The following is a 25,183-nucleotide window of genomic DNA, read 5'->3' as shown; positions in this document are numbered from 1 at the left end:
AGGAGACTAAACGCGCCTGCAAACGAATCGAGAGGAAATGGCGTCTCGATTATCTCCCAGTAGACAAAGCGAACTATAGAGCAGCTATCAAAAACTACAAAGCAGATATCAAACTAGCTCAGGCCAAATACTACGAACAAAAGATCGACACGGCAGCTTCTAAACCCAAGGAGATCTACCGGATAGCTACATCCCTCCTGCAACTTCCTGAGACCCCAAAGGATCACAACAATACCCAGACCCATTGCGAGGAGATAGCGGAGTTCTTTCACCATAAAATAGAAGTCATCAACTCCTCTTTCTCTCACTCCGCCACCTCGACCAGCGATACCGCCGACATAGGCCCCAGGACAGTCCCACTCAATGCTCTCAATAGCATTCCGGCACTAGACCTAATCAACCTAGAAAAAATCATAGGACAGGTCAAATCCGGATCACCCACCGATCCAGCCCCCCCTAGGGTTCTCATCCCGATAACCAGTCAGATTTCACCTATCATCCAAGACCTGCTCAACTCCTCCCTCCATTGTCCCACCTCCATGGAAAAGAGCTATGGTCAAAGCTCTATTAAATAAAACCAGCCTTGATCAAACCAATCCTTTTAACTACCGACCTATCTCCCTTCTACCCTGGCTCAGCAAACTTCTTGAGAAGTACGTCAATTCTGTTTTGACCGACTTCCTGGAATCTAACAACATACTGGACCCCACCAAGACGGGTTTTAGCCCTCGTCATGGAACGGAGACTGCCTTGATAGCAGTAACGTAGGAGGCAAGAAGGATCCTGGATGGTGGCGGGTCTGCGGCCATCATCCTACTCAACCTAAGTGCCGCCTTCGACACTGTAAATCATGACATTCTACTCCACCGCCTTGGCATGATAGGAATATCAGGAACAGCACTCACCTGGATGAGTTCCTTTCTCACAGACAAATTATTCCAAGTATTTGAGAAGGATTTCACCTCCTCCAGTAAACCTCTTAATTGCGGAGTGCCTCAGGGCTCCTCCCTGATTCCCACCCTTTTTAATGTTTATCTTAGCCCTCTAGCTGATGTCGTCCGCCCCTTCGGTGTGAAAATTGTCACCTATGCGGATGACACACAGCTAGTGGTAGCGCTGGACCCACCTCTCAATTCCCACCACAGCCTACACAGCTTGGAAGCAGTTGCCGCCTGGATGTCAGGCTCCTGTTTAAAACTGAACGGGGATAAAACAGAGGTAATGCTCCTTGGAAATAATATCATAAAATCCATTGATTCCATCTGGCCCCTCTGTTTAGGCAGCCCCCCTCAACCCAAAGAGCAAATCAAGAGTCTAGGCATCTGGCTGGACCAAACTCTTACATTCAACCACCAAGCAACCAAGCTTGCCGCCACCTGCTTCGGGCTAATGAGATTACTCCGAAAAATCCTCCCTCTCCTCCCATTTCACTCAAAACGTATCATGGTCCAAGGACTAATTCTATCCCGTCTCGACTGCGGTAACGCCCTATACCTTGGGGCCCCACAGTTCACTCTCAACAGACTTCCAATCATTCAAAACTGCGCAGCAAGAATCCTTCTCGACATCCCTCGCCGAGCCTCAGTCAAAGCCAGATTGAAGTATCTCCACTGGCTCCCTGTCAGAGCTAGAATCGAATTCAAGAGCATGTGCATTGCACATCGCTCCTACTGGGGAACAGGCCCTTCCATCAATCACCCCTTGGTAAAAGCCTATCATCCCAATCGCCCCCTCAGATCCGCGACCTCCCACCTCACCTCAGTACCACGCATCAGAAGAGCTAGATGTGGAGGCCGGTCACTCTCCTACAATCTGGCCAAGATCTGGAACTCTCTCCCCCTCCCAATCAGATCAGAATCCAATCTACTCACTTTCCGAAAGCTTCTAAAAACCTGGCTCTTTAATAAAACTTCTACCTAAATCTCAGCTCCACTAAATCCAGCGTTTCCGGTTCAACCTACTCTCCTCTGCAGCGCTGGGACGCCCCTGGGTAGCCATCGCGCTCTATAAATTCTCTTTCCATTGCATTCCAAAAATGAACAACATTTCAAAACACAAAAGAATCTAAGTAAGTGCCTTATTATGACTTTGGTAATCTCGAAGCAGGGCTGCCATGCTGCCGTTCTGCTCCAAAACCGCCAAAGCCAATAAAGGCCGTCCCCCATAGCACAACTTATTTCTATTCTGGCAGGCGTTTTTTTGGCGGCCCCACTGCGTTGCCTTTCAAATTGGTACCGCAATGGGAGTGTCAAAAGCAGTTTCTGCAGGGCATGGACTGCAAAGTCCATGCCCTGCAGGAACTTCGGGTGAATGCACACAGAGAGGCACACATGTGCCCTCCTGCATGCCCTCCATGGCACAGAGGAACTACCATGAAAAGTTTGGTGTTGAGGAATTTCATAATATGTGTGCCAGGGCCACAGTGGCCCAGCCAAGCATATTGCAGCCTCAAGACTCCTGTGTCACCGCCAGGGATCTCTGATCCAAGTAAGTGCCTTACTATGACTTTGGTAATCTCGTAGCAGGCTGCCATGCTGCCACTCCGCTCTGAGACCGCCAAAGCCAATAAATGCCATCCGCCATAGCACAACTTATTTCTATTCTGGCAGGCGGTTTTTGGGCGGTCCCACTGCTTTGCCTTTCAAAAAGGTACCACAATGGGAGTGTCAAAAGCAGTTCCTGCAGGGCATGGACTGCCAAGTCCATGCCCTGCAGGAACTTCAGGTGAATGCGCACAGCGAGGCACAACATGTGCCCACCTGTATTCCCCCCATGGCACAGAGGAACTACCATGAAAAGTTTGGTGGTGAGGAATTTCGTAATATGAGTGGTGGGGCCACAGTGGCCCAGCCAAGCATATTGCAGCCTCAAGACTCCTGTGCCACCGCCATGGATCTCTGATCCCTGATGGTTGCGGTGGTCCCAGGGTGGCCTGAATGCAATGGTCCGAATAGGGCGGTCAGATGATCGCCACCACAGCGCTCCCATGAGTCTGGCGGTCCGTCGACCACCAAACTAGTAATAAGCCCCTTAATTAAATTAAAAGGTAATATATAAAAAGTACTACAAGTAAAATATAAAAAACTACAATGTTCTAATTCTACACCATTACTAACAATATAAATATCATATAGTTTAGAAAATAATAACTTACAAAGTTATTGTATATAATTGCCCAAATTAGGGTAAATTATACATTGTAAAAAAATAAATAAAGGATTGAAATAACTTACTTTAATTAAAAAGAAACAGATTGTATGCATACAAACTCTACACATTTAAAATATTTAAAAGATAATTAATACAATTTTTAAATTGTTCCTTTCACTTGTCATAAACACAAATACTACATACAATAACATATCAAACATAAATTAACTACCACTTAATTTTAGAAATGAAAATAGTTTGAAAAAATATTAATTACATTAAATTATTAAAATTCAAATGTTATGCAAATATTTCTTAGCTGTCCAAACGTAAAGATAGATTTAAGTTTCTTGATTTTAAAATGACTACATAAAGGTTAACAAATACTTTTAAAATAAAACAAGCATTTAAACAAACACACTTTCAAAATATCCCCAAATCATTCTTATATAAAGTCAACATCCTGCTACTAAAAGTTTTAATTAAACATTTAATTAAACATATATTTTTATTTTAAAAAATAATATATTTTTAAAATTAAACAGAAAAAATATACTTTTTAGAAAACAAATATGCAAAACATCAAATATTTTTAAAATTAAGCACATAAAATACATTTTACATTACTACAACTGTTTAACAAAAATATCATCAAACACAATATTATATAACATGCTATTTTAGTAAACTATATATTTTACAACAATTTTAAAAACAAGTCTAAAATGATATAGTTTTCTTAGATATGTATGTCTATAATGTTTTTGACATCACAGTATTCCTGCAATGACTTTTCTGTATCAAAATATTTTTTCTGATATTCTGTCCAAACACCATTCTCAATGGGGTATCCATGGAGAGACATCAACATTATCTGTAATACAATCTGGCATTGCTTAATGAGCATTTTATTATCTGCATACACTAATATGCTGGCTACCTCAGGTGCTTGCCAACGATCTACTATATACACAGCAGCAGGGTTAAGACAAAGCTTTGTTGTAGCCCACAGGCAGGAGCTGACTAGGACAGGCCACCAAAATCAAAGTGTCCTCTGGGAATCAGCCAGCAGAAATGTGGTACAGGCAAGTCCGAAAAAATATTTGTAAGGGGCACATGGCTGGATTTAGCTACTTTTAGAAAATTATTGATAATCAACCTGTTCTGTTTATAGAGCCTATGTATTTGTGAAAAATTATAGGGTGTAAATAAGATGCAAAGAGAGAAAGAGTGTTAGAGTTTGTAGGATTACATGGCTAAGTAGATATAGTGAACCTGAATTTAAATGACAATGGTGCAATTGTTTCTTTGTCTGAGAAGGTATTGGTATTTTGTGAAAGTGACTGATGTGGAGAATATGATTGCTCCATATGTTGTTGTGGTAATAAATTTCTGTTATGCTATAACATATTCTTTATATGGCAGAGTATGATAGTATTTTGGGCATTATATCATAGGACATACATTTTGCACTCCAAAATATGGATATCACGCATCAGCATAATCTTTATGGATGTGATTTCCTATAGTTTACACTGCCTAATTTGATATTGTGATAATGCACTGTGAAGACATGTTTGCCTTTGGCAAGAGAGTAATTTGCACAGTTTATCAAGGCTAGGTTCTCATGAAAACTAGAGCTGCTTGTGTAGATTGATGATGGCATAGATAATGGGATGAGATACCTTAGTCTGGGGTTCTGATCTATGTGTAGCTCCAACAAGGTGAGTTGTCATATTGCACAGTAGTAAATGCTCCAGTTACAGTCTCTTTTGCCTTTCCGCATAGCCCTGTGCTACCTGCTCCTCTCTATGTTTCCTTGTACAACTCCTACCATGCCTTTAATGGAGTAGATAGGATCTCTCTGCTCCCCTGAAAGGTTGGAGCAAGTTTCAGCAATACAGCACATTGGCTGTAAGCAGCAATACCTACACAAAAGATGTAGTCAAGGGCAGGGTAATTTACTTTCATCTGAGATAATAGGATATGCTGTATGATCACTACCTCATCCTCTATCCAGTTCCGGAAAATGAGCTGCATCCTCAGCAATAGCCCCTTACTGATAAAATTTAATCTGGAGCTAATTCACATTCCTGCTAGCATATTTAAAAGAGGCTGACTTTATGAGATCACAGCCATCGTAATGAGAGCCTCAGAGTTTTCCTTCTTAGCAAGACAGACATTCCTCTACTCCAAACTACTTCTAACTGGAAGCAAAGGGAACTGAATAACCTTTTAAATATGCTTTTATTTGAAAACCTATCGTAGTTGTTAATTCAATGGGGCATGTCCATTTAGATGTTTAGCACCATCTGCAAGATAGCTAATATGACATAAGTCATCTGTTGCGAGGATTCTGCACATACACTGAACTATGCACATGAAAACAGGACCTTGGTGTATAGGGGTTGTACCTTTCTACCACCTTAATACTCAAAATCCCAAAACTGACTATCTATAGTGTCTCATTCATTCTCCTACATAATCCCGAAGCTACAAATGATTAGATAACCCAAAACACAACATTCCTGACTCTGTCAGGAATCGCTGTAGCAAGACATTCCTCCTTTTCGCTCACTCACTCGTACTAGTCCACAATAAGAATAGGCAGAGTCACTGTAACAGTTCAAAATGTTAATTTTAACTGTTGTGCTCTATAATGCAATATACCAGCCACTACCAGTAGCAAAATGCATAAACCTAAAAGAGTTAGCATTGTTACGATACCATAGAATATAAAGGTAGATGTCATCATATACAGACAGTGGACTATTAGGCCTAACCACCCTCCCCTTGGTAAGTTGAAGTTTATTATATAAAGGAAGATCTCTGGGCTTTGTCAGCACACCCCATACCTTAGAGCCTAGGTGGAAGCTTTACATCATAGGAACAGCATAGTTCTTCTCCAGGAAAATGTCTCTCTCCAAGTGTGTGTGAACAACATGCATCCCCATAACATCAAAGCACGAGTTTTCCAGCAATGCAGTTGTGTTTAGCATGTTATGTCTGAGTCCTAGGGACTGACCACAACAAAATAACAAGGGGCATGTTTATCAAACTTGCTCATTGTGTTAAGACTAAACTCCAGTAATATGCAGAGAATGCAGAAAGCAGACAGTCCCCATGTGAAAGGCACAAACAGATCTTGCAAAATAAAGTTATGTAGTAATGTGCGCAAAAGCAGCATCATGGCAGCAGAGCTCATGCTCACTTAGCAATGTCGAGAATCAATCAATCAATCAGATAATTTGTAAAGCGCATTACTTATCCGTGAGGGTCTCAAGGCGCTGGAGGGAGGGATGCTGCTACTGCTCGAATAGCCAGGGCTTGAGGAGTCTTCTGAAGGTTAGGAGGTCCTGGGTCTGCCGTAGTAGGATAGGGAGGGTGTTCCAGGTCTTGTCAATGATGTGGGAGAACGATCGGCCGCCGGAGGTTGCTCTTCGGTTGCGGGGGACTGTTGCGAGGGCGAGGGCAGCGGAGCGGAGCTGGCAGTTGGGGTTGTAGAAGCTGAGTCATCTGTTGAGGTATGCTGGTCCGGTGTTGTGGAGTGCCTTGTGTGCATGGGTGAGGAGCCTGAAGGTGATCACATTGTTGCAGTTCTCTCAGGTGTGGTGTGATGTGGCTGTGGCGAGGGATGTTGAGGATCAGGCATGCAGAGGCGTTTTGAATGCGTTGGAGTTGTTTCAGGAGTTTAGCCGAGGCTCCTGCGTAGAGGGCGTTTCCGTTGTCCAACCTGCTGCTGACGAGGGCCTGGGTGACCGTTCTTCTTGTTTCTGTGGGGATCCACCTGTAGATCTTGCGAAGCATGTGGAGGGTGTGAAGCAGGAGGACAAGATGGCGTTGACCTGTTTTGTCATGGTGAGAGTAGAGTTGAGGATGAACCCTAGGTTGCGTGCATGGTCGGTGGGTGTTGGTGCTGTTCCCAGTGTGGTCGGCCACCAGGAGTCGTCCCAGGCGGAGGGGGTCGAGACGAGGATGAAGACTTCTGTCTTGTCTGAGTTTCGCTTCAGACGGCTGTTCTTCATCCACTCGGCGACGGCTTTCATTCCTTCGTGGTGGTTGGTTTTGGCGGCGAGAGGGTCCTTGGTGAGGGAGATGATTAGCTGAGTGTCGTCGGCATAGGGGATGATGTTGAGGTCGTGTAGTCAGGCGACGTGGGCGAGCGCTGCCATGTAGATGTTGAACAATGTTGGGCTGAGGGATGAGCCCTGGGGTATGCCGCAGATGATCTCGGTGGCTTAGGCATGGAAAGGGGGGAGGCGGACGCTGTGGGTTCTGCCAAAGAGGAAGGAGGTGGTCCAGGCCAGAGCCTTGTCTTGGATCCCCGCGTCGTGGAGGCATGTGCGTAGGGTGCAGTGGCAGACAGTGTAGAAGGTGTCTGACAGGTCCAGGAGGATGACAGCCGCAGTTTTTCGGTTGTCCAGGAGGGCTCTATTGTCATCAGGGGCTGTAATGAGGGCGGTTTCGGAGATGTGGTTGCTGCGGAACCCAGACTGGGATGGGTCCAGGATGCTGTTCTCCTCAAGGTAGCCGGTCAGTTGTCTGCTGATGGTCTTCTTGAAGATCTTCGCCGGGAATGGGAGCAGGGAGATGGGCCGGAAGTTCTTGAGGTCCTTGGGGTCAGCCTTGGGTTTTTTGAGTAAGGTGTTGATCTCGGTGTGCTTCCAGCTTTCCGGGAAGGTTGCTGTTTCGAAGGAGATGTTTATGGTTTTCCGGAGATGGGGTGCGATGGTGGTGCTGGCTTTATTAAAAATGTGGTGTGGGCATGGGTCTGACGGAGATCTGGAGTGGATGGTGTTCATGATTTTGATGGTATCATCATCGTTTATGTTGGTCCAGGAGAGCAGGAGGTCGGTGCGGATGGTGGACTTGGGGATGGAGATCTCAGTGGCTGTCAGGACGGTCGAGACGTTGATGCTGTTGTGGATGTCTGCGATTTTGCGATGGAAGAAGGCGGCAAGGGAGTCCCACAGGTCTTACAAAGGTGGAATGTCATTGGTGTTGGCGTTGGGGTTGGAGAGTTCCTTCACGATGTTGAAGAGCTCTTTGCGGTTGTGTGCATTGTTGTCTAGGCGGTCTTTGAAGGAAGCCCTTTTGGCAGATCTGATGAGGTAATAATGTCTGCGGGTGGCGTTCTTGTGGGCAGTGTAGCTGTCCGTGTCTGTTTACGGTGCCATTTCTTCTCTAGCTTTCGGCAGGTTTGCTTAGAGGCCTTTAGGTCTGCAGTGAACCAGCTGGTTTTCTTGTTGGCCTGTCTGTTGGAGGGTTTCTTGTTCGGGGCAAGGGTGTTGGCGTAGTCGTCGATCCAATGTCTGAGGTTGCAGGCAGTGGTGTCGGGGTCGGTGGGGTCCGCAAGAGGGCCCCAGGCGAGGGTGGTGGTTAGCTGGTCTTCAGTGACTTTGCTTCCGCAGTAGCGGGGGATCTGTTGGGTGCAGTGGTGCGTGGTGGGTTTCCGGAAGATTAAGTGGATGCAGCGATGGTCGGTCCAGTGGAGTTCAGTGGTGTGGTTTAAGGAGACGTGGGCGCTTGCAGAGAAAATGGTGTCAAGCGTGTGGCCGGTAGAGTGGGTGGGTGTTGTGACGAGATTTCGGAGTCCAAGGTTGGTGAGGTTGTCGATCAGGGTGGTAGAGTTGGTGTTCTCGAGGTGGAAGTGCAGGTCCCCGAGAAGGATGTAGTCTGTGGAGGCAAGGGCGTGTGTACTGACGAAGTCGGCGATGGAGTCGCTGAACAGTGGTGGGAGTCCGGGGGGTCTGTAGACGATGGTTCCTCTGAGGGTGGTGTTGGGATCTGTTTGGATCAGGAAGTGCAGGTGTTCGGCGGTACTGAGGGTGTCGTACGTGTTGGTTGAGACTCTGAGAGTGTTCCTGTGGACGATGGCGATTCCTTCTCCTGCTCTGTTGATGTGGTCCCTGCGGGTGATCTTGTAGCCATCTGGGATGGCTACGGCGATGTCGGGTGCAGAGGAGGGGTTTAGCCAGGTCTCTGTCAGGAAGGTGATATCTAGGGAGGTAGAGTCGAGTAGGTCCCAGAGTTCAACGGCGTGTTTGCGGGTGGAGCGGGTTTTGAGAAGAATGCATCTGAGGTTGTTGGGTTCTATTCTGGTGGGTGGATTTGCGAATCGGATGTTGGTGAAGCTGCAGTTCCTACAGGAGAAGTGTTCTTGGGTACACTTCGGGGCGGCTATGAAGCAGGTGTGTAATCGTCGAAGGGGAGGTGGGAGGGAGGAGCAGCTGGGAGGTGAGAGCGGATGAATGGGAGAGCGGGGGGTGCAGAGATGCAGCGGCTGGAAAAACCACGGGAGGAATGGTGAGAAAGGGCACAGGGCACAGAATAGCACAAGAGGGTGAAAGGAGGAATGAAATGAAAACAAAATAAATATTGACAACAAAAGCAATACAATAACACTTAGCAGTCTACGGCCTACCACTGGCTACCAGGGATGAGGCGCAGCTAGTAGCCTGTGGGTGGTGAAGGGCCTCAAACTTCCGTCAGCAGAAGCAGCAGCTGGGCTAAGGGCACGGGCACACAGGTGGTGCTGTGTGGCGTGGGGAGCGACCTGTCGAAAAGGGTCAAGGGTCGCTCTCCTCACTACGCAGCGGCCACCATAAGAAAGGGGGTGGGAGGGATGGATAATGACCCTAATGGTAGGAGAATGACCCTAACTGCCATATAACACATCAAAAGCTATACAAAATACAGGGGTACTCTGATCATGGAGGATGTCTTAAAGATTCTTAAGAGCCAGGTTTTCTTGCTATTGACTTTTTATGTGGCTTTGAAGCAACATAAAGTACTTTTTTCACAGCTGTATTAACCTTAGGCCTACTTTATAAGAATGTTGTCTCATTTAGCAGCATGACTAAGAAATCAAACTCGTCAGTGCAGTTGGTTTTCAAGATATGTGTTGCCTAAAGAATATACAGTTTGTGCAATTTTTATTATATGGAAATTTAACAACAATCCCTTCCCTTCTCTATAATGCAGTCGGTTTTCAAATCTTTGAAATCCTAGCAGGCTACGTTTAACATTTGTGCCAAAAATAAATACTTCTGACATAGGGATTGAACCTGATATGGTGGAGGTTTAAAATATTAAGTAGGGTATATTGATGTCTCACAACTTTATAAACACAACATAAGTGGCAAAATGTTTGACAGTTAAGTTTATTTCAGTATTGACAGGTAAGTATTTATATGTAAGTATATGTTTACTACACTTAGCTCAACACATTTGTACTGTGACAATATATATTTCTTTAAAGTACATCAGTGCATTCGTGTGGAATTAAGAATAGCTAATCTACATTTACATACATCACCTTCCTCCTCAACATTTTTATCCTCTTTTGACTACAGTACTGTGGTAAGTTGCAATTTGCTACTCAATAGTCCTTGCATTTATTTTCATTTTAATATAAATGTGATCCACTGCATTATGCTGTATAATCTGCACTACTCGTATAAGCTCTTATAAAAACTTGGAAGTGCCATTCATTTCTCTACCAAAATCCTGGAAACCTCACAGTCAGTTAATGACTTCATAGTATATGAAAGTCTGCAATCCTAATATAAAAAAGTGTCTAATATCCTGCAATAAGAAAATGATGTAGCTGCCCATCTGTAATAACGTATGACAGCTGAAGTTGTGACATGATAATGCTTACTGCCAACTCCAGCAAGCAACGTGAAAAGCAGATCGCAGATCATTAATATGGTCTTTTTTTCTAAAATATACAATGATCATCAGAAAGGAGAGGTTTATGATAACATATCTATTTTTGCACATGCTTAATTACACGAAATAAAGCATATATATGCATGCTACTACTTATCTGCTATTTGGTGTGTTACAGTCCTTTTCATGTTAAACTGGTTGTTTTTTTTTACAATATAACACAAACTGCAATTTGGTGTTTTTAATTTTACAGATTTTACTTTCATCCTTTATGTGTGCAGCTATAGTGTTTCTTGCAATGAAAGAGCAAAACACCAAGTGGCAGATTTACAAGAAAGGGACTCAGTGCGTCCTGCAAGACATTTGGCTGCGCCACACTGAGTCACCTTCAAAGCACAGGGATGCAACATATTTACAACAATATGTCGCATCTCTGTGCTTCCCCATGCGCTTGCGTACAAACTGCTGCCATGCGCTGGCGCAGGCACCTTTGCACCATGGTGCATAGAGGTCTGGGTCGTGGGGAGATTGTTTTTGTTCAGGAAGGGTTCCCTTCCTGCACAAAAACAATCTGAAATACTGTTTTTCAACTTCTATGTGTGCTGCATTAGTACACATTGAAGTTGAAAAACTTCATTAGAGGTGATTTCCTCTTTCTCTGTGTGCTTCAGAATGCCAAAGGAAAGAAAATGAGGAGAAATGAATGAATTTCTCCTTGTTGCGTCTCCCTACACCACCCCTGGAAATGTGTCTGGTTCCATGGGTGTTGCGTGGCAACACCCACAGCAACTCCCATGGAACACCCTTTTCACGCAAAGTGCTGTGTACAAAGGGGCCATATTTTCAAGAGAAAAAGTCATACAGGGTGGCTTTTCCTGTCCTTGTAAATATGGAGCAGTAAAATGCGTCACCGGTACGTCGCAAAAAGTGATGCATCGGTGGCACAAGGGGCTTGTAAATCTGCCCTCAAGGATTTAGGTGGCTTACAGGAAGAGTAACGATGTGATCATGTGTATTACAAGCCATACGTTAAAAGGATATTGCAAGTCGCCTAATTATTTCATTTATTTATTTTAGGAGTTTCATATAGCGCTGACCTGACCCGAGGGTATCAGAGCGCATTACAACAGTGTGATTTAAGAAATTACAATAGTAGAGGAGTCTTAAACATAGAGATTCTGGATTCAATGAGTGCTGTGGATTCATGAGGTAGTAGATGGGTCCTGAGGTAGCTTCATTGAATGCATTCTTGGGGTAGTGCAAGAGTTTAGCAGCAGTCTCGCATGCCGGGCATATTTGTCTGGTGGTGGGCTTTCGTGGATCAGTACAATTGGCGTGGAGGTGACAGCTATCCGTTTGGGAGGTGGGGGTTGAGGAGGAGGGCTTTTAGGAGTTTTTTAAATTTTGTGAAGGACGGGGTGGTCCTGATATCTGCTGGGATGGAGTTCCAGATTTTGGGCGCGTTTCCGGCAAATGATCTGGCCGCGGTTTATTGTTTGCGTGCTTTAATAGGGATGAGAAGGAGGGAGTTGGAACTCCTGAGGTTTCTTGTTTGGCCAGGTAAGTTTGGCGGCCAGGTAGTCCGGTTTTCCTGTGTGTAGGGCTTTGTGCGTTAGGCAGGCAGTTTTGAAGTTGGCCCTCTGTTCCACAGGGAGCCATTTTTGTTCTCTTAGGGCTGGTGAGATGTGATCATATTTCCTGATTCCGGTGGCCATTCTGGCTGCCGCGTTGAAGGTGGTTTTGAGGGGAGCTTGGTGGGCTTTACCAGTGCCAGTTAGGGTTGCGTTAGTCTAGTCTAGTCTGGATAGCACCAGTGCTTGTGTAGCTTTTTTGAGGTCTTTGGTAGGGATGAATGGTTTATTTTTGTGGAGACGATTCAGGTTAAGGAAGGCAGTCTTTGAGGAGTTTTTGATGTGGTGGGTCATTTCCAGTTTTGGGTCAAGGGAGATTCCCAGAGATTTTACTGAGTTCGTCATGGTGGGAGTGCTGCTTAGAGAACCCATATCCTTGAGCCATTCTGCAATTTGTGGGTTCTCTTCCTTGTTGGAGATTAGGAGGAACTCGGTTTTGACTTGATTGAGTTTGAGGAGGTTTTGGGACAGCCATAGTTGAATTTGTTTAATAGTGTTATTTAATCTGGAAATGTCGTCTCGGGAGGTGGTTTCTAGATAGATCTGGGTGTCATCAGCGTATAGGTGGAAGGGGATCTTCGCTATTTTGAGTATAGTGATGATGGGTTGTATGTATATGTTGAGCAGTGTGGGAGAGAGCACTGAACCTTGGGGTACACCCCTGCTGACTGGGCAAAGTTTGGATGCAAAGTCTTTGCGATCTGTTTTGTAGGAAGGCTAGAACCAGCGGAGGACCGTCTCATCTGCGCCAACCCTTTCTAGTAGGGCCTTGATGAGGAGCTGGTGATTAACTGTGTCAAAGGCAGCCGACAGGTCTTGGAGAATGAGTAGGCAGCAGTGATCAGTATCCAGTGACTTACGGATGTCATCTGTGATGTTGAGGATCGCTGTTTCAGTGCTGTAACCTTTTTTGAAACCTGATTGTTGAGGGTCAAGAAGGCTGATATTGCTCATTTGCTGAGTCAGTTGAGAGAGTGCGCATTTTTTGAGGATTTTGTATAGGAGGGGGAGATTGGAGACGGGTCTGAAGTTGTTTAGGTCTGTGCAGTCAAGGCCTAGTTTCTTAATCATTAGCGTTACTTGGACTACTTTAAGGCAGTCAGTTATGCTTCTGGTTCTCAAGGAGCTGTTGATGATTCTGTACCAGAACAGGGCTATAGAAAGTTTGAGGACTTTGGTCAGTTGGAAGGGTGTAGGGTCGACGGCGTGGGAAGCGGGATTGGTGGTGGAGATTAGCTTGATAATCTCGGCTTCTAAGTTGGGATTGAAGGATTTCCACAAATTCGTGTGTAGCCGGCTACTGTTTTCCATTATGACTGGGAGAGGGCCTACGCATGCAGAGTTGGTGTTGGTGTCTGTATCTAGTGAGAGCTCAATCTTGGAGATTTTTTCTTCAAAGAAGGTGTCGAAGTTTTCACTCAGTTCCTTGGAGGTCTGGGTATAGGATACGAGGGGCTTGGAGGTTTGCTGCTTGATGATTTTGAACAGTTCGTTAGGCCTGTTTTTAGCATTGTCCAGGGCGGCATGAAGAAGTTGGATTTAAAACTATGGATTTGTTTTTTGTATTTTCTTCTAGCTGCTCTGAGTTGTTCAAGTAGGCACGTGGAGGGGTTCTTTCTCCAGAGTCTTTCTTTGGCTCTAAGTTGTCTCTTTTCATTGTTGACGTCCGTATTGAACCAGGATCTGGATGGGATGTTTCTGGGTTTTTTTGTTTCAGGGGGTTCATCTGATCTAGAATGGATGCCATGGATGTGTTGTAATGGTCCGTGAGTTCTGTCGTGGTTAGACCATCCGTGGGGATGCTGAGTTGTGCATTGACTTTTTTCTTCAAGGCAGTCATGTTGACCTGGGTGAGGTTTCTGGTCCATTTGGGCTGTTTGCGGATGTGTGGTTGTAGGGTAACTGGTTGGGTAAGGTGGAAGAGGATTAAGTGGTGGTCAGACCAGTCGACGGGTAAGGTGTGAGTTATCATCACTAAGTCTTGTTTGGCGATAATGGCATCATGGATTGATCCTTTGGTATAGGTCTCTTCTGTGCAGTGTTGCGAGAAGTTGTTGTTGAAAAGTAGCTCATTCAGGTTGCGTACTGGTGGGTTGTTAACTTAATTCCAGTGAAGGTTGAGGTCAGCTAGAATAAGGTTGTTCGTATCTTGAAGTGAGCAATCAGGTCAGACAGGTGTTCAGTGAAAGCAGCTGAGTTGCCCGGGGGTGGTAGATGAGCTGACAGGTTAGTGATTCTTTGTTGCTTGTACCAATGGTGGCAGATTCCCTGTTGCTTGTACCAACGGTGAGGGTTAGGCAGCTTCAAAGATGTTGTAGTTGAAGGAATCTGCCTCTGACATGGAGATAATGTTTCTGTGGATGATTGCTATGCCTCCTTCTCTTTGGCCTTTTCTGTATTGGCGAGTGATTAACCCCTTCGACGCTGATGACGAGCTGGGCTCGTCATGGCGTAGCCCGCTCGCACGCTGATGACGAGCCCAGCTCGTCACGTAACATGCGATTTACGAAAACTCAGCGCAGGAGCGGAATTCCGCTAGCGCGCATGGAGTTAAGAAGCCTGGGGGGACGAAAGTGTCCAGGAGAGATAGGGAGGAGTCATTGAGCCAGGTTTCAGTGATGAATGCTATGTCAACGTCATGGGTGAGGATGGATTCTGCTAGTTCGGTGGCATGTTTGATGGCTGATCTGCAGTTAATGAGCAAGCAGTTTGTGGGAGTTGTCTCTGCTATGGGAGTCTTTTTAAGGGGGGCCCTAGGGATGATCGTGCCAGTGGTCGGCCATCTAGGTGATTTTTGGTGAGCCTTGTTCTCTTACTAGCCCGGTGATCACCTGTATTTTGGATTGTAGGGTGATAGTCCTGAGCTTGTCGTTCGGGTAGTCGAAGACTGCCGCCTTACTCTCGGACAAAGGCTCACTAGTTATTTTGGGCCTATGAGAAGTTCTGGGGAGGGGGATTGTGATCCCTTACTGAGGGTGGACTATGGGAGCTCTCTGTTGTGAGCTGGTGGTGTACGAGTGGGTGCGTTGGAGTTTGTGGGCCGTGAGGTTGGTTATTAGTTTTCTTAAGCCCCGGTTATGGTTGTTAGGGAGAATCTCTGCTCCGTCTCATATTCGTCGGGACTTTGGGATGGGTCTTGAGGGGATGTGATTGCCCTGAGGGGGGTGATTCTCGAGGTGTTGTGTAGCATAGTGGTGGATGTGTTGCCCTAGTAGGGTCTTGGTTGAGGGAGCCTCGGAGAGTTAGGTCGCCTTGGTTTGGTTACGTTGACCGCGTTGGGTCCGGGCGGGGCCTTGAATGCAGTCTGGTTGGTGTTTTTTGGGTGCGTTGGTGCTTTGATTCCTGTGTGATTAGATGTGCTGGTTGTTCGGGTTGCTCCGAGTGGGCTAGGGTGAGTCGGCGGACAGTGGCTGTTGGGGGAGGGAGTCGGCAGGTAACTGATGGGGATGAGAGGTGTGCAGTGAAGGAGACCTGTTCACTTTGGGGGAGTTAGGTGGTATGGAGGACCTGTACTCTCTGGGGGTGAAGTTGCATGGTGGGGGTAGGTGGGGTTGTTCGGGAGTGTCAGCCCAATTGTGTGTCTGGAGGTAAGTGGGGTTGCTCGGGAATGTCGGCCCGTTGTGTGTCTGAAGGTGAGGAGACCTGGAGGTGGGAGGAGGGGAGGTCCTATTCTCCTTGGTGGGTGTGGGTAGGGTGTCACACGGAGGTGTGCCCTTGAGGTTGTTGGGGAGTTCTGCCGAGGTAGGAGTCGGGGGTGTGGGAGCTGGGTGAGGAACGTGTTGGGGCCATGTTCTTCCAGAGGGCGGTGTGTGGGTTGTCACGTAGTGAGAGGAACGAGTGGTGTCTAAAGTGTACCAGGGCTTTAGGTGGGTTCGGAGGGTTGGTATGGTTCTTCTGGCGAGGGTGAAGGGTTGGGCGGTGCATGAGATGGTGCATTCCGGAGAGCGGGGAAGAGGGCGTCAAAAGACTCTAGATTGTCATTGTTGGCTTTGTATTAGGACCTTGCCATTTTAGTATATGGTCACCGTGGTGCGTTCAGCGAGTAGTGGGCGAGTGGTGTAGAGAATTGAGTTTCTCTGTTAGTGGGTCGGACGTATGCTTCCGAGGAGCGGTGGATTGGGTGCGGACGGAATGAGTTGTGAGGTCGCCACTCTCCGGAGTTTCTTTCCTGGTCACTGATCTGGGGGTTGGGTGCAGATCAGTGACGCGAGTATGCCCGTACTCTGAGCCCTCTACTTTTTCGGGGGGAGGGGTACTCATCCGTGTTTAAGGTGGATGAGCACTGTCCGTGGCGTTGGTATTGCTTCACGATGGGCCGAAGTGACCAGGTGCGGAAAGATATAGACAGGGTCAAACCCTGCACAGTGTGTCACTGGTGCACGGGTCAGAGACAAACATTGAGCCATGATGAGAGAGTCAAGGACTGGGACTCCCTGCCCTCGTCCGGAGTTGGGAGGGGTTCCCATCCATGGTTCAGCATTGACCACAGTGGAAGCGTGTTGTGTGTGCCAGAGTTGGGGGCAGACTGAGCACTGGTGTGGAATTCAGAGGATAAATCAGGGTTTAAGAGTGATTGCGTCCTGGCTGAGTCCTCTTTTTAGCAATGCTCGTGCACTGGAGGGAGCTTTGTCTTGTGAGTACTGTGGTCAAGGTCAGATTGAGCTCTGGTGGAGAAGTCAGGGATAGGGAGTGATCAGAATTCTATGAGTGTAGAAAGGAACATGGACGACCCTCAGTCACGTTCCTCTAGATGGGCATGGAAATATTCATTTACTTGCAGTACCGTACAGCAGAGGGTTCTTTCTCCATGTATAACACTAGAGCAACTCTTTGGTAGATTTGCTAATAAATCATGAAATACAGCAAAGTTTCTGTGCTCCTTTGCATGAAAGGTTAGAGCAGGATAGTGTTATATTTACTGAGATATGGCCTTGCTGCTCTCTGCCCTGGTGCTGGCGTGGAAACAGCCTGCCGTGTCTAGTGCATGCTATTGTACAACATTTCAAATGTGTCTGCCTGATTTCTAGCATAGGTTTTATGCTGACAGGATGGCCTTATAGTACAAAATACTATGTCTAAACATTCTTTTGCCACCTTGGATGTGTGCTGTACATCGTAGCACACATGCAACGTCAGAAACGTTTGGAGAAATAAAAACATTTCTCCTTTTTTAACACTTGCATGAAAGAGGCACTATTTTCGGGTGCAAAGCCCTGTCTACTATTGATAGGAGATAGGTCTTTGCATCAAAAACCATTGGTGGTTACATGGGAACGCTGATGTACCATTCATGTCCCCTTCACACAAACTAATTCCAAACAGTGCAGCTTTCCAATTTTTTCAGACAACTATCCTGTGGAAATTAAAAAGTTGTGTGCTGAAAAGTGAATCCCAAGTAAACATATTACAATCGTTTGTGTCATTTTTGGGACACAAACTTGGTGCAAAGTGTAATACATAAATGGCAATACAAGTTCAAGTAATAGTTTGTTATGATGAAGAGCTGGAGTAGAATGACAGTACATTGCATCGTGTTAACTTTCACTTTGTGATTCCTCAGTGCCCTTTGGTTCCTGGTTTGATCATGTTCAAGGGTGGATGGAAATGAAGGACAGAAGCAAGTTCTTTTTCATCACTTATGATGAACTGCTGGAGGTAAATCTCTCACTACCATGATTTCAATTAAATTGATGCAGGGGAGTCAAAGTTACTTAGGAAATCAGAGGCTCATGCACACCCCTAATTTCAATGGCGTTGTTCTCTTAGATTTGTGGCCAGTTTCACCCTAATGCTAAAATAATTATTTTTATGTCGCAGGTTTACCATAGGCGTCCCTTAAATGTGAAAGCAGAATGCCCAGTGGCTCAAGGTCCATTCTGTGCATTTACTCCAGTTTCTTTGTGGTAGATACAATTAATATGAGTTATCTGACATCATTAGTGGGGCTACATATCTTCTTAGTTGGTGGGAATTATTAGGTAGATAGGCTGAAAGAAACCATGCAGCATATTATCTAGGGCTGGCGATAGATTTATCGCCGCTTTAGCGCCCGTTTTCGGGTGAAAAGCGGCGATAATTCTATCACATTATAAACAAGGACACGCTGGTGCGTGTATCCTTGATTTATCTCCCGTTTCTGTCACCACTTGCTACGCATCGATAATGAGATGCAAGTAGGCGTGGCTGACAGAAACAACATGGGAAAATATCACACCGGCAGATTCACGATATTAGCAAGGAGGGGTAGCGATGATAATAATCGTGCTACGTCTGGCCTAACGCAGAAATTTAACATCTGCTAAATTCCTGTGTTAGGCATACCTAAAATGGGAGGTGGATTATGGGGTTAAGGCCACAGGGCCTTATCACGAAGATCATCGCCGTTTTGGGAGGGATTTTGCTGTTTTTTAGGCGATATTTGGCCATTTGCTTGCTTTCGCTGGAATATTTATCGCCATAGCACTGAGCGTTGGTAATACAGTGCTAGCTTGGCAAGATATTCCAGCGATAGCCGGCGAAAATGAAAAGCGCACTAAGCGCGGTCGGCAATAATTATCGCCAGCCCTAGATAATATGCCCCCAAGTGTCAGTAAGTTGAAGGGACATGGTTTCTAAGAAGGAAAGTTTGCAATCTATCAGATGATGTGTGAGCATGGGGGGCGCTAGAGGGCGCGCAAGCGGAATGGCTGCTTGAACACGCAGCTCCCGCACCTTGGTAAATGATCCTGCATATATCTGCTGCCACGGAGTGCCAAACCTCCTGATTTTCACGTCATCTGCTGCAGGTGTCCCACTCTACAATCGACCCAAGTCTGGTGGTGCTCTGTTGCTCGCAACTCGAGATGTGAGCGGGTGAAGTTCCAGCGGAGATCGCACTGGAGCTGACGGATTGCGGTGGCCGGCTGCAGCAGTCTACGCTACACCGGGGATGACCACGAGGGTCTGGGCCACATGACGGAGCTGACGGCGGCCTGTTGCTGAGACCTCGTGTGTGGACCTGGCCGGGCGGTAGGAGGCTGTCACCCCGCCCGTGTAGAGCCCCCCCCCCATCTACTGCTACTACCCTCGCTCCTGGGGCTTTGGACTGACCCGCTACTGGTTGCTGGCGGGAGCCGCGGTGCGGCCTGTGTCCTGGGTCCGTGTGGGGGCCCCCGACTGCCTGGGGCTCTTGGCGGTGCGGTGAGTCCCTGAAGTATACCGGATCCGGGATCGTGTGTTGCGCTTGGCCCCCGCGGTGCACGGCGCCGCCGCGCTTTTGCCCGGAGCGTCCATTACGCTGCTGCCCCACCTCTGGACCCTGAGTGGGCCTGCGGACTGCTGCGCCACCGGCTGCTCCTCCGGACGGGGCCCTGCTCCTCTCCCGGCTCTGCTGCGGCCTGGCTCCTCCTCCGGGGACCACGACACACGGGAGACTCACGCTGCACCTTCCCGAGTGGGCTCCTCCTATGCCGCCCCTCTTCACCGGTGCCCCGCCACTCCCGGAGTCCACTCACCTGGGCCATCGGCGCCTTCATTGAAACGCGCACGGAGGTCCCGGAGCCTCCCCTGCCTCGGCGCCTTCTACTGCTCGGCCTCACGGCACCTGAGATCCACGCAGGCCTCCTGTACCCCTGAGCCCGCCTTTGCATTGGCCCTTGCTGCCCTACCGTGGCACCTGCGGCGTCGCTGCTCTTCTACAGTCGCCTCCCTCTGGGATACCCTGACGCGCTACCACGCTCCACGGCGCACAGATGCGGGGATAGATAACCACCATGGTGCGGCCTGAAAATCGGCAGGCGAAACTTAGCTTTGAAGGCGCAAAAAAAGGCGCGAAATCGGTACAAGCGGATCCTGCACCTAGTGCATCGTCCCCACAAGCTACCGGCTCAGCTACCACAGACATTGATCTGACCAACCTAATACAGGAGATGCGGCAGGGGTTTGCCACGGTGGTTGAGAAGGTGGATGGAGTCACTGCTCGACTGGACGCGCTGGTACACAAAGTTGACCGTCACGAAGAGCGCATCACAACTGCGGAGCAACGTATATCCGACACTTCAGATGTTACCGCGACCCACACGACGCAACTGAGTAGGATGGACAACTTGCTTAGGGTCATTGCGGCTAAAAATGAGGACTTGGAAGCTCGCAGCCGCCGGAATAACATACGGGTCACCAATGTGCCGGAATCCACAGACACGGGCAGGATGGAGCTGTACATCGAGAAGTTGCTCAGAGGCTCGATTGGCGAGGATGCCTTCTCGCCACAATTTATCGTGGAAAGGGCCCACCGCTCCCTGGCACCCGTGCCCAAGCCTGGGCTCCCACCGAGGCCCATAATAGCTCGTCTCTTGAATTACCGTGACCGGGATACTGCGCTTCGGGCGGCCCGGACTCAGAGGTCGCTACATTATAATGGCGTGACGTTCTCCATTTATCCAGACTTCACGCTCATGGTTCAGGAAGAGCGACGCAAATTCCTTCCGGTAAAGAAAAAGTTGCGAGAGGCCCAGATAGACTATGCGCTCTTGTATCCTGCGAAGCTCCGAGTCACGCACCAAGGCACACAAAGATTCTTCACTAATCCGCAAAAAGTTGAGGACTTCCTGAAATCGCTTCGAAGGACCCAGCGGGATGGTCGAGCAGATGATGAAGGACAAGAAGAGGCAGACTAGTCCCCAGCGCCCTGAAACGGCTAACTAAAGCCATGTGCTGCTCCTTACGCCTTGTCTACTCTGGATGGTGTTCTTTATACAAACTACTGCACAGACACTGGGGGAATTGCGGATGATGGACCTGCGCTGAACCTGCACCCCTGTGGTAACGTAAAACCAAGGTCCACTTTTCTGACCCTAGTCTCCCCCGAGGGCGGTACAGTGATGGAGCTCAGGGTCAGGGAGTGACTGTGCGTACTCTATGTGTTACCCCTATTGGGTGATCCCCTTTACCTTGCCAATGTTTGAGTTGTTGCTGTTGCGGGAATTGGGTGGGGAGGGTTGGGGGAAGGGCTGTTGGGTGGGAGAGATCGGCTTCTGGCATGATTGGGATGCTGGGGTGGGTGGGGGGTGGGGATGTTTCAAGAGGCAACCATTGACTAGACTTTCCACGTGGACATTATTCTGGTGTGCGCACCGTTGCTGGCTGGGCAGGGGTGGCTATGTTACGCTGCCTTTCTTGGCGCCGCTATGTTATCTTACTGCTCTATCCATGGAGGCTCTGTCTGCGTGTATTCTGCTAGCCTGTTTGTCCCTTAATGCCTGGGGGCTGTACAAACTGTGTATATTTATAATAACCTGGGGTACACACTGGCACTGCCAGGGTGGGGGAGGTTGCACTTTGCGGCCCTCTCGGGCTCTACCTTACTCATTGTTGTTTTGTCCATGGCTGATTTAAATGCGAATGCGCAATTGACATGTTTATCCTGGAATGTCCGCGGACTGAATAATGCTAAGAAATGCCGAAATGTTATTGCCTACCTCGATAGACATCATGTGCAGTTAGCCATGTTACAGGAGACACATCTGCCCGCACAGGGTGGCGCCAATTTTGCAAAGAGATGGGCTGGACACCGTATCCTTTCCTCTTATTCGACTTATGCCAGAGGTGTGGCAATTCTTGTTGCCCGCAATGTGCCTTTCCAACCATGTGGGGACATGTCGGACAGAGAGGGCCGTTATGCTCTATTGTGGGGCAGAATAGGCCGTGAACTGTATCTGTTTGTGTCCGTATATGCACCTAATATTGATTCACCTGCCTTTTTCACCACTCTATGGGGTAGGATTGTGGCTGTTGGGGCGCGACACATAATATGGGGTGGTGATTTCAACCTGGCGTTGGTACCCACATTAGACAGAGCAGATGGGGTTGGCTCCTATAAGCCGAGGGCCAGGGAGGCACTGGAGGGAGTTATCGAGGAGGGTGGACTTTTAGATGTCTGGAGACACTTACATCCGAATGGAAGGGAGGGTACACATTTCACTTCTCATACTGGGACGTGGGCACGCCTGGATTACTTCTTAGTCACTAGGATGGTCGCTGCGGAATTAGTGGGGGCTACTCACCTGCCTAGAACCTACTCTGATCACGGCCCTGTACTTTTACGGTTCCGTATCCCTGGGTGGGATGCTCCCCGACCGCAGTGGCGGTTACGCCCTGCCGTACTTCTTGACAACCTGTTTCGCACTGAACTGGGGGAGGAGATAGCGGACTTCTTTCCCAGAAACAAGGGGTCGGTTGACTCGGTTGAAAACATATGGGAGGCGTTTAAGGTCACTGTCAGGGGGTACTGCATATCTAAAAGCCACGGGGTACTACGTGATATTTTGCATTCCATTACCACACTGGAGAAGGAACTACGGGCCCTGGAACTCCGCATGACATCGGACACTGACCCCGGCCTGCATGCCACCTTTAGGGAGACACTGTCAAGGTATGAGGAGGAGGCTGCCAGGGAAGCGAAATACCGGGGCAAACACTGGGCAGCCCGTAAATACTGTGAAGGTGATAGGCCCGGGAAGGTACTGGCTACACTCACGCGACCCTCACATATACACCACACCATATTAGAAATCACTGACGCCGCCGGTACCACTGTGAGTGACTCGGATGCGATATTACACACATTCGCAACACACTACTCCTCACTGTACACTTCCACGGCTGAGGCGGATGCGCCATATGCATCGTACCTCAGCGATGTGGCGTTATGCTGGCTCAGCGATGGGGACAGGGAGTTTCTGGCGGCGCCCTTCGAGCTCGAAGAGGTGCGTGAGGCCATTATGTCCCTCAGGAACGGCAAGGCCCCGGGCCTTGATGGCATTCCTGCCGAATTTTATAAAGCCTACATCGATGTTATGGTGCCAGTGCTCCGTGAGGTGTTTACGGAATCCCTTGCTGATGGTATTCTTCCCCGCTCTATGCGCGAGGTGGTGATCACCTCCCTCTTAAAACCAGATAAAGACCCCACATCCTGCGATTCTTACCGCCCGCTCTCCCTCTTAAACTGCGACGTCAAGATACTTGCTAAGGTACTAGCCACTCGGCTATCGCTCCTTATGACCAGACTTGTATTGCCTGATCAGTCTGGCTTTGTGGCGGGCAGATCTACGTCCCACAATCTTCGCACCCTCTTCTCCTTGCTCCGCACGGTTCACCCTGACACCCCGGTGGCAGCTGTATTCCTTGATGCCACCAAGGCTTTCGACTCTATTGAATGGCCTTACCTTTTTTCGGTGCTTGCCAGCATGGGGTTCCCTAAACTATTCCTGTCTTGGGTCCGCCTCCTGTACACGGATCCCACGGCCAGGGTGCTGATTAATGGACGGCTGTCGCAGGCCATCACGCTCACGAGGGGCACCCGTCAGGGATGCCCGCTCTCTCCCCTGTTATTCGCCATCGCGGTTGAGCCTCTTGCCTGTCGCCTACGGCAACTGCATCGAACTGGTGCTGTGCAGTGCCTGCAGCGGCAAATTGACGTATCACTCTATGCGGATGACATCACGCTATACGTCAAGCACCCTGAGACGCATCTGAATCCCCTACTTCGGGAATTTATTTTATTCGGCGGAGTGTCAGGAGTCCACATAAACTGGACCAAGTCGCAATTTTTCCCACTAACGGATGCGGTGCGCGACTTCCCCCTTGATTACCCGTTGGAGTGGTGTAGTACGGATCTCCGTTATCTCGGAATCCGCATCTCTCGTGACAAGGACGAGACACTGCGTTCCAATTATGGAGTGGCCATGACCAAATTAACTGCCTCCGTTGACAGATGGATCACGTTACCACTCTCTATGGCCGGGAGGGCCTCGCTCATAAAAATGGTGGTCCTACCCCGCTTTCTGTACCTTTTCCTCAATATCCCTTATTTCCCTGGCGCTTTCTTTTTCAAAACGCTCCGGACGGAGTTGCGCAGGCTTTTCTGGGGAGGCAAGAGCCCCCGGTTAAAATGGTCGACGCTGATCCTTCCCTATGAAAAGGGAGGTTTTGATGTCCCTGATTTTGAGGCATACTACCAGTGCGCACAGGCGCAATTCGCCTACCACTGGATGGCTCCTACCCCCTTTATGCCACACATAGCGGTCGAAGACTGGATCGTGCACCCGATCCCACTCAATGGGCTGCTGCACTGTCCTGAGGCGTCCATAACCACGCCAAATACCTCGGTTTCCTGCACTCTGGACGCGTGGCGCCGCATGGCTAAAAGTTTATCGTGCCCATTGATCTACTCGCCCAGGTTACCGCTTGCCTATCACCCAGAGCTCACACTGTTATCGGAAACGGGTTTCCGACGTCTTTGTGATACACTGCGTGTCACCTGCTGGGGCGATCTGTTTCATGAGGGTCGTTTCAAGTCAGCTGAACTGTTTTTCAAAACGCATGAGCGCACTCCCCTCGAGCTCTTTTATTACATTCGTTTGCGTGCGGGGATGAAAGATATCTTACCTGATTACCCTATTGAGCCCGAGATCCTTCCTCCACTGCACTTCCTATTAGGGTCACAGGACGGGGCACATCTGGTCTCTGGACTCTACCGTCAGATCCGCAGTGCTGCCCCTGATTCGGAATCCGCTGCTCGAATGCGCTGGTCTGCTGAGCTTGCGACTGAGGTGTCGGACGACCAATGGCACTACTGCTGTACGCTCACTTCCCGTATCTCTGCCAGTAGCAGGTTGAAAATTATCCACTATAAATTTCTTCAACGAGTGTACTACACGCCGGTGCGGAAACGTAGGTTTGGACTGGCGGAT

General features: G+C 48.3%; 1 protein-coding gene across 2 annotated transcripts in view; it reads left to right on the top strand.

The window, feature by feature from the left end:
* Positions 1-25,183, top strand: part of LOC147701769 (sulfotransferase 2B1-like) — a 491,047-nt gene that overhangs the window by 324,003 nt on the left and 141,861 nt on the right. For both annotated transcript variants that reach the window (XM_086930397.1, XM_086930396.1), the window contains exon 4: positions 18,016-18,110. In XM_086930397.1, coding sequence (XP_086786523.1) covers positions 18,016-18,110 — 95 coding nt within the window. The remainder of the gene's footprint in view (positions 1-18,015; positions 18,111-25,183) is intronic.

Source organism: Lissotriton vulgaris, chromosome 7, assembly GCF_964263255.1.
Source record: "Lissotriton vulgaris chromosome 7, aLisVul1.2, whole genome shotgun sequence".
Taxonomy (NCBI): Eukaryota; Metazoa; Chordata; class Amphibia; order Caudata; family Salamandridae; genus Lissotriton; species Lissotriton vulgaris.
Note: the sequence above shows the minus strand (reverse complement) of the source record. Positions and strands in the feature narration are given on the sequence as shown.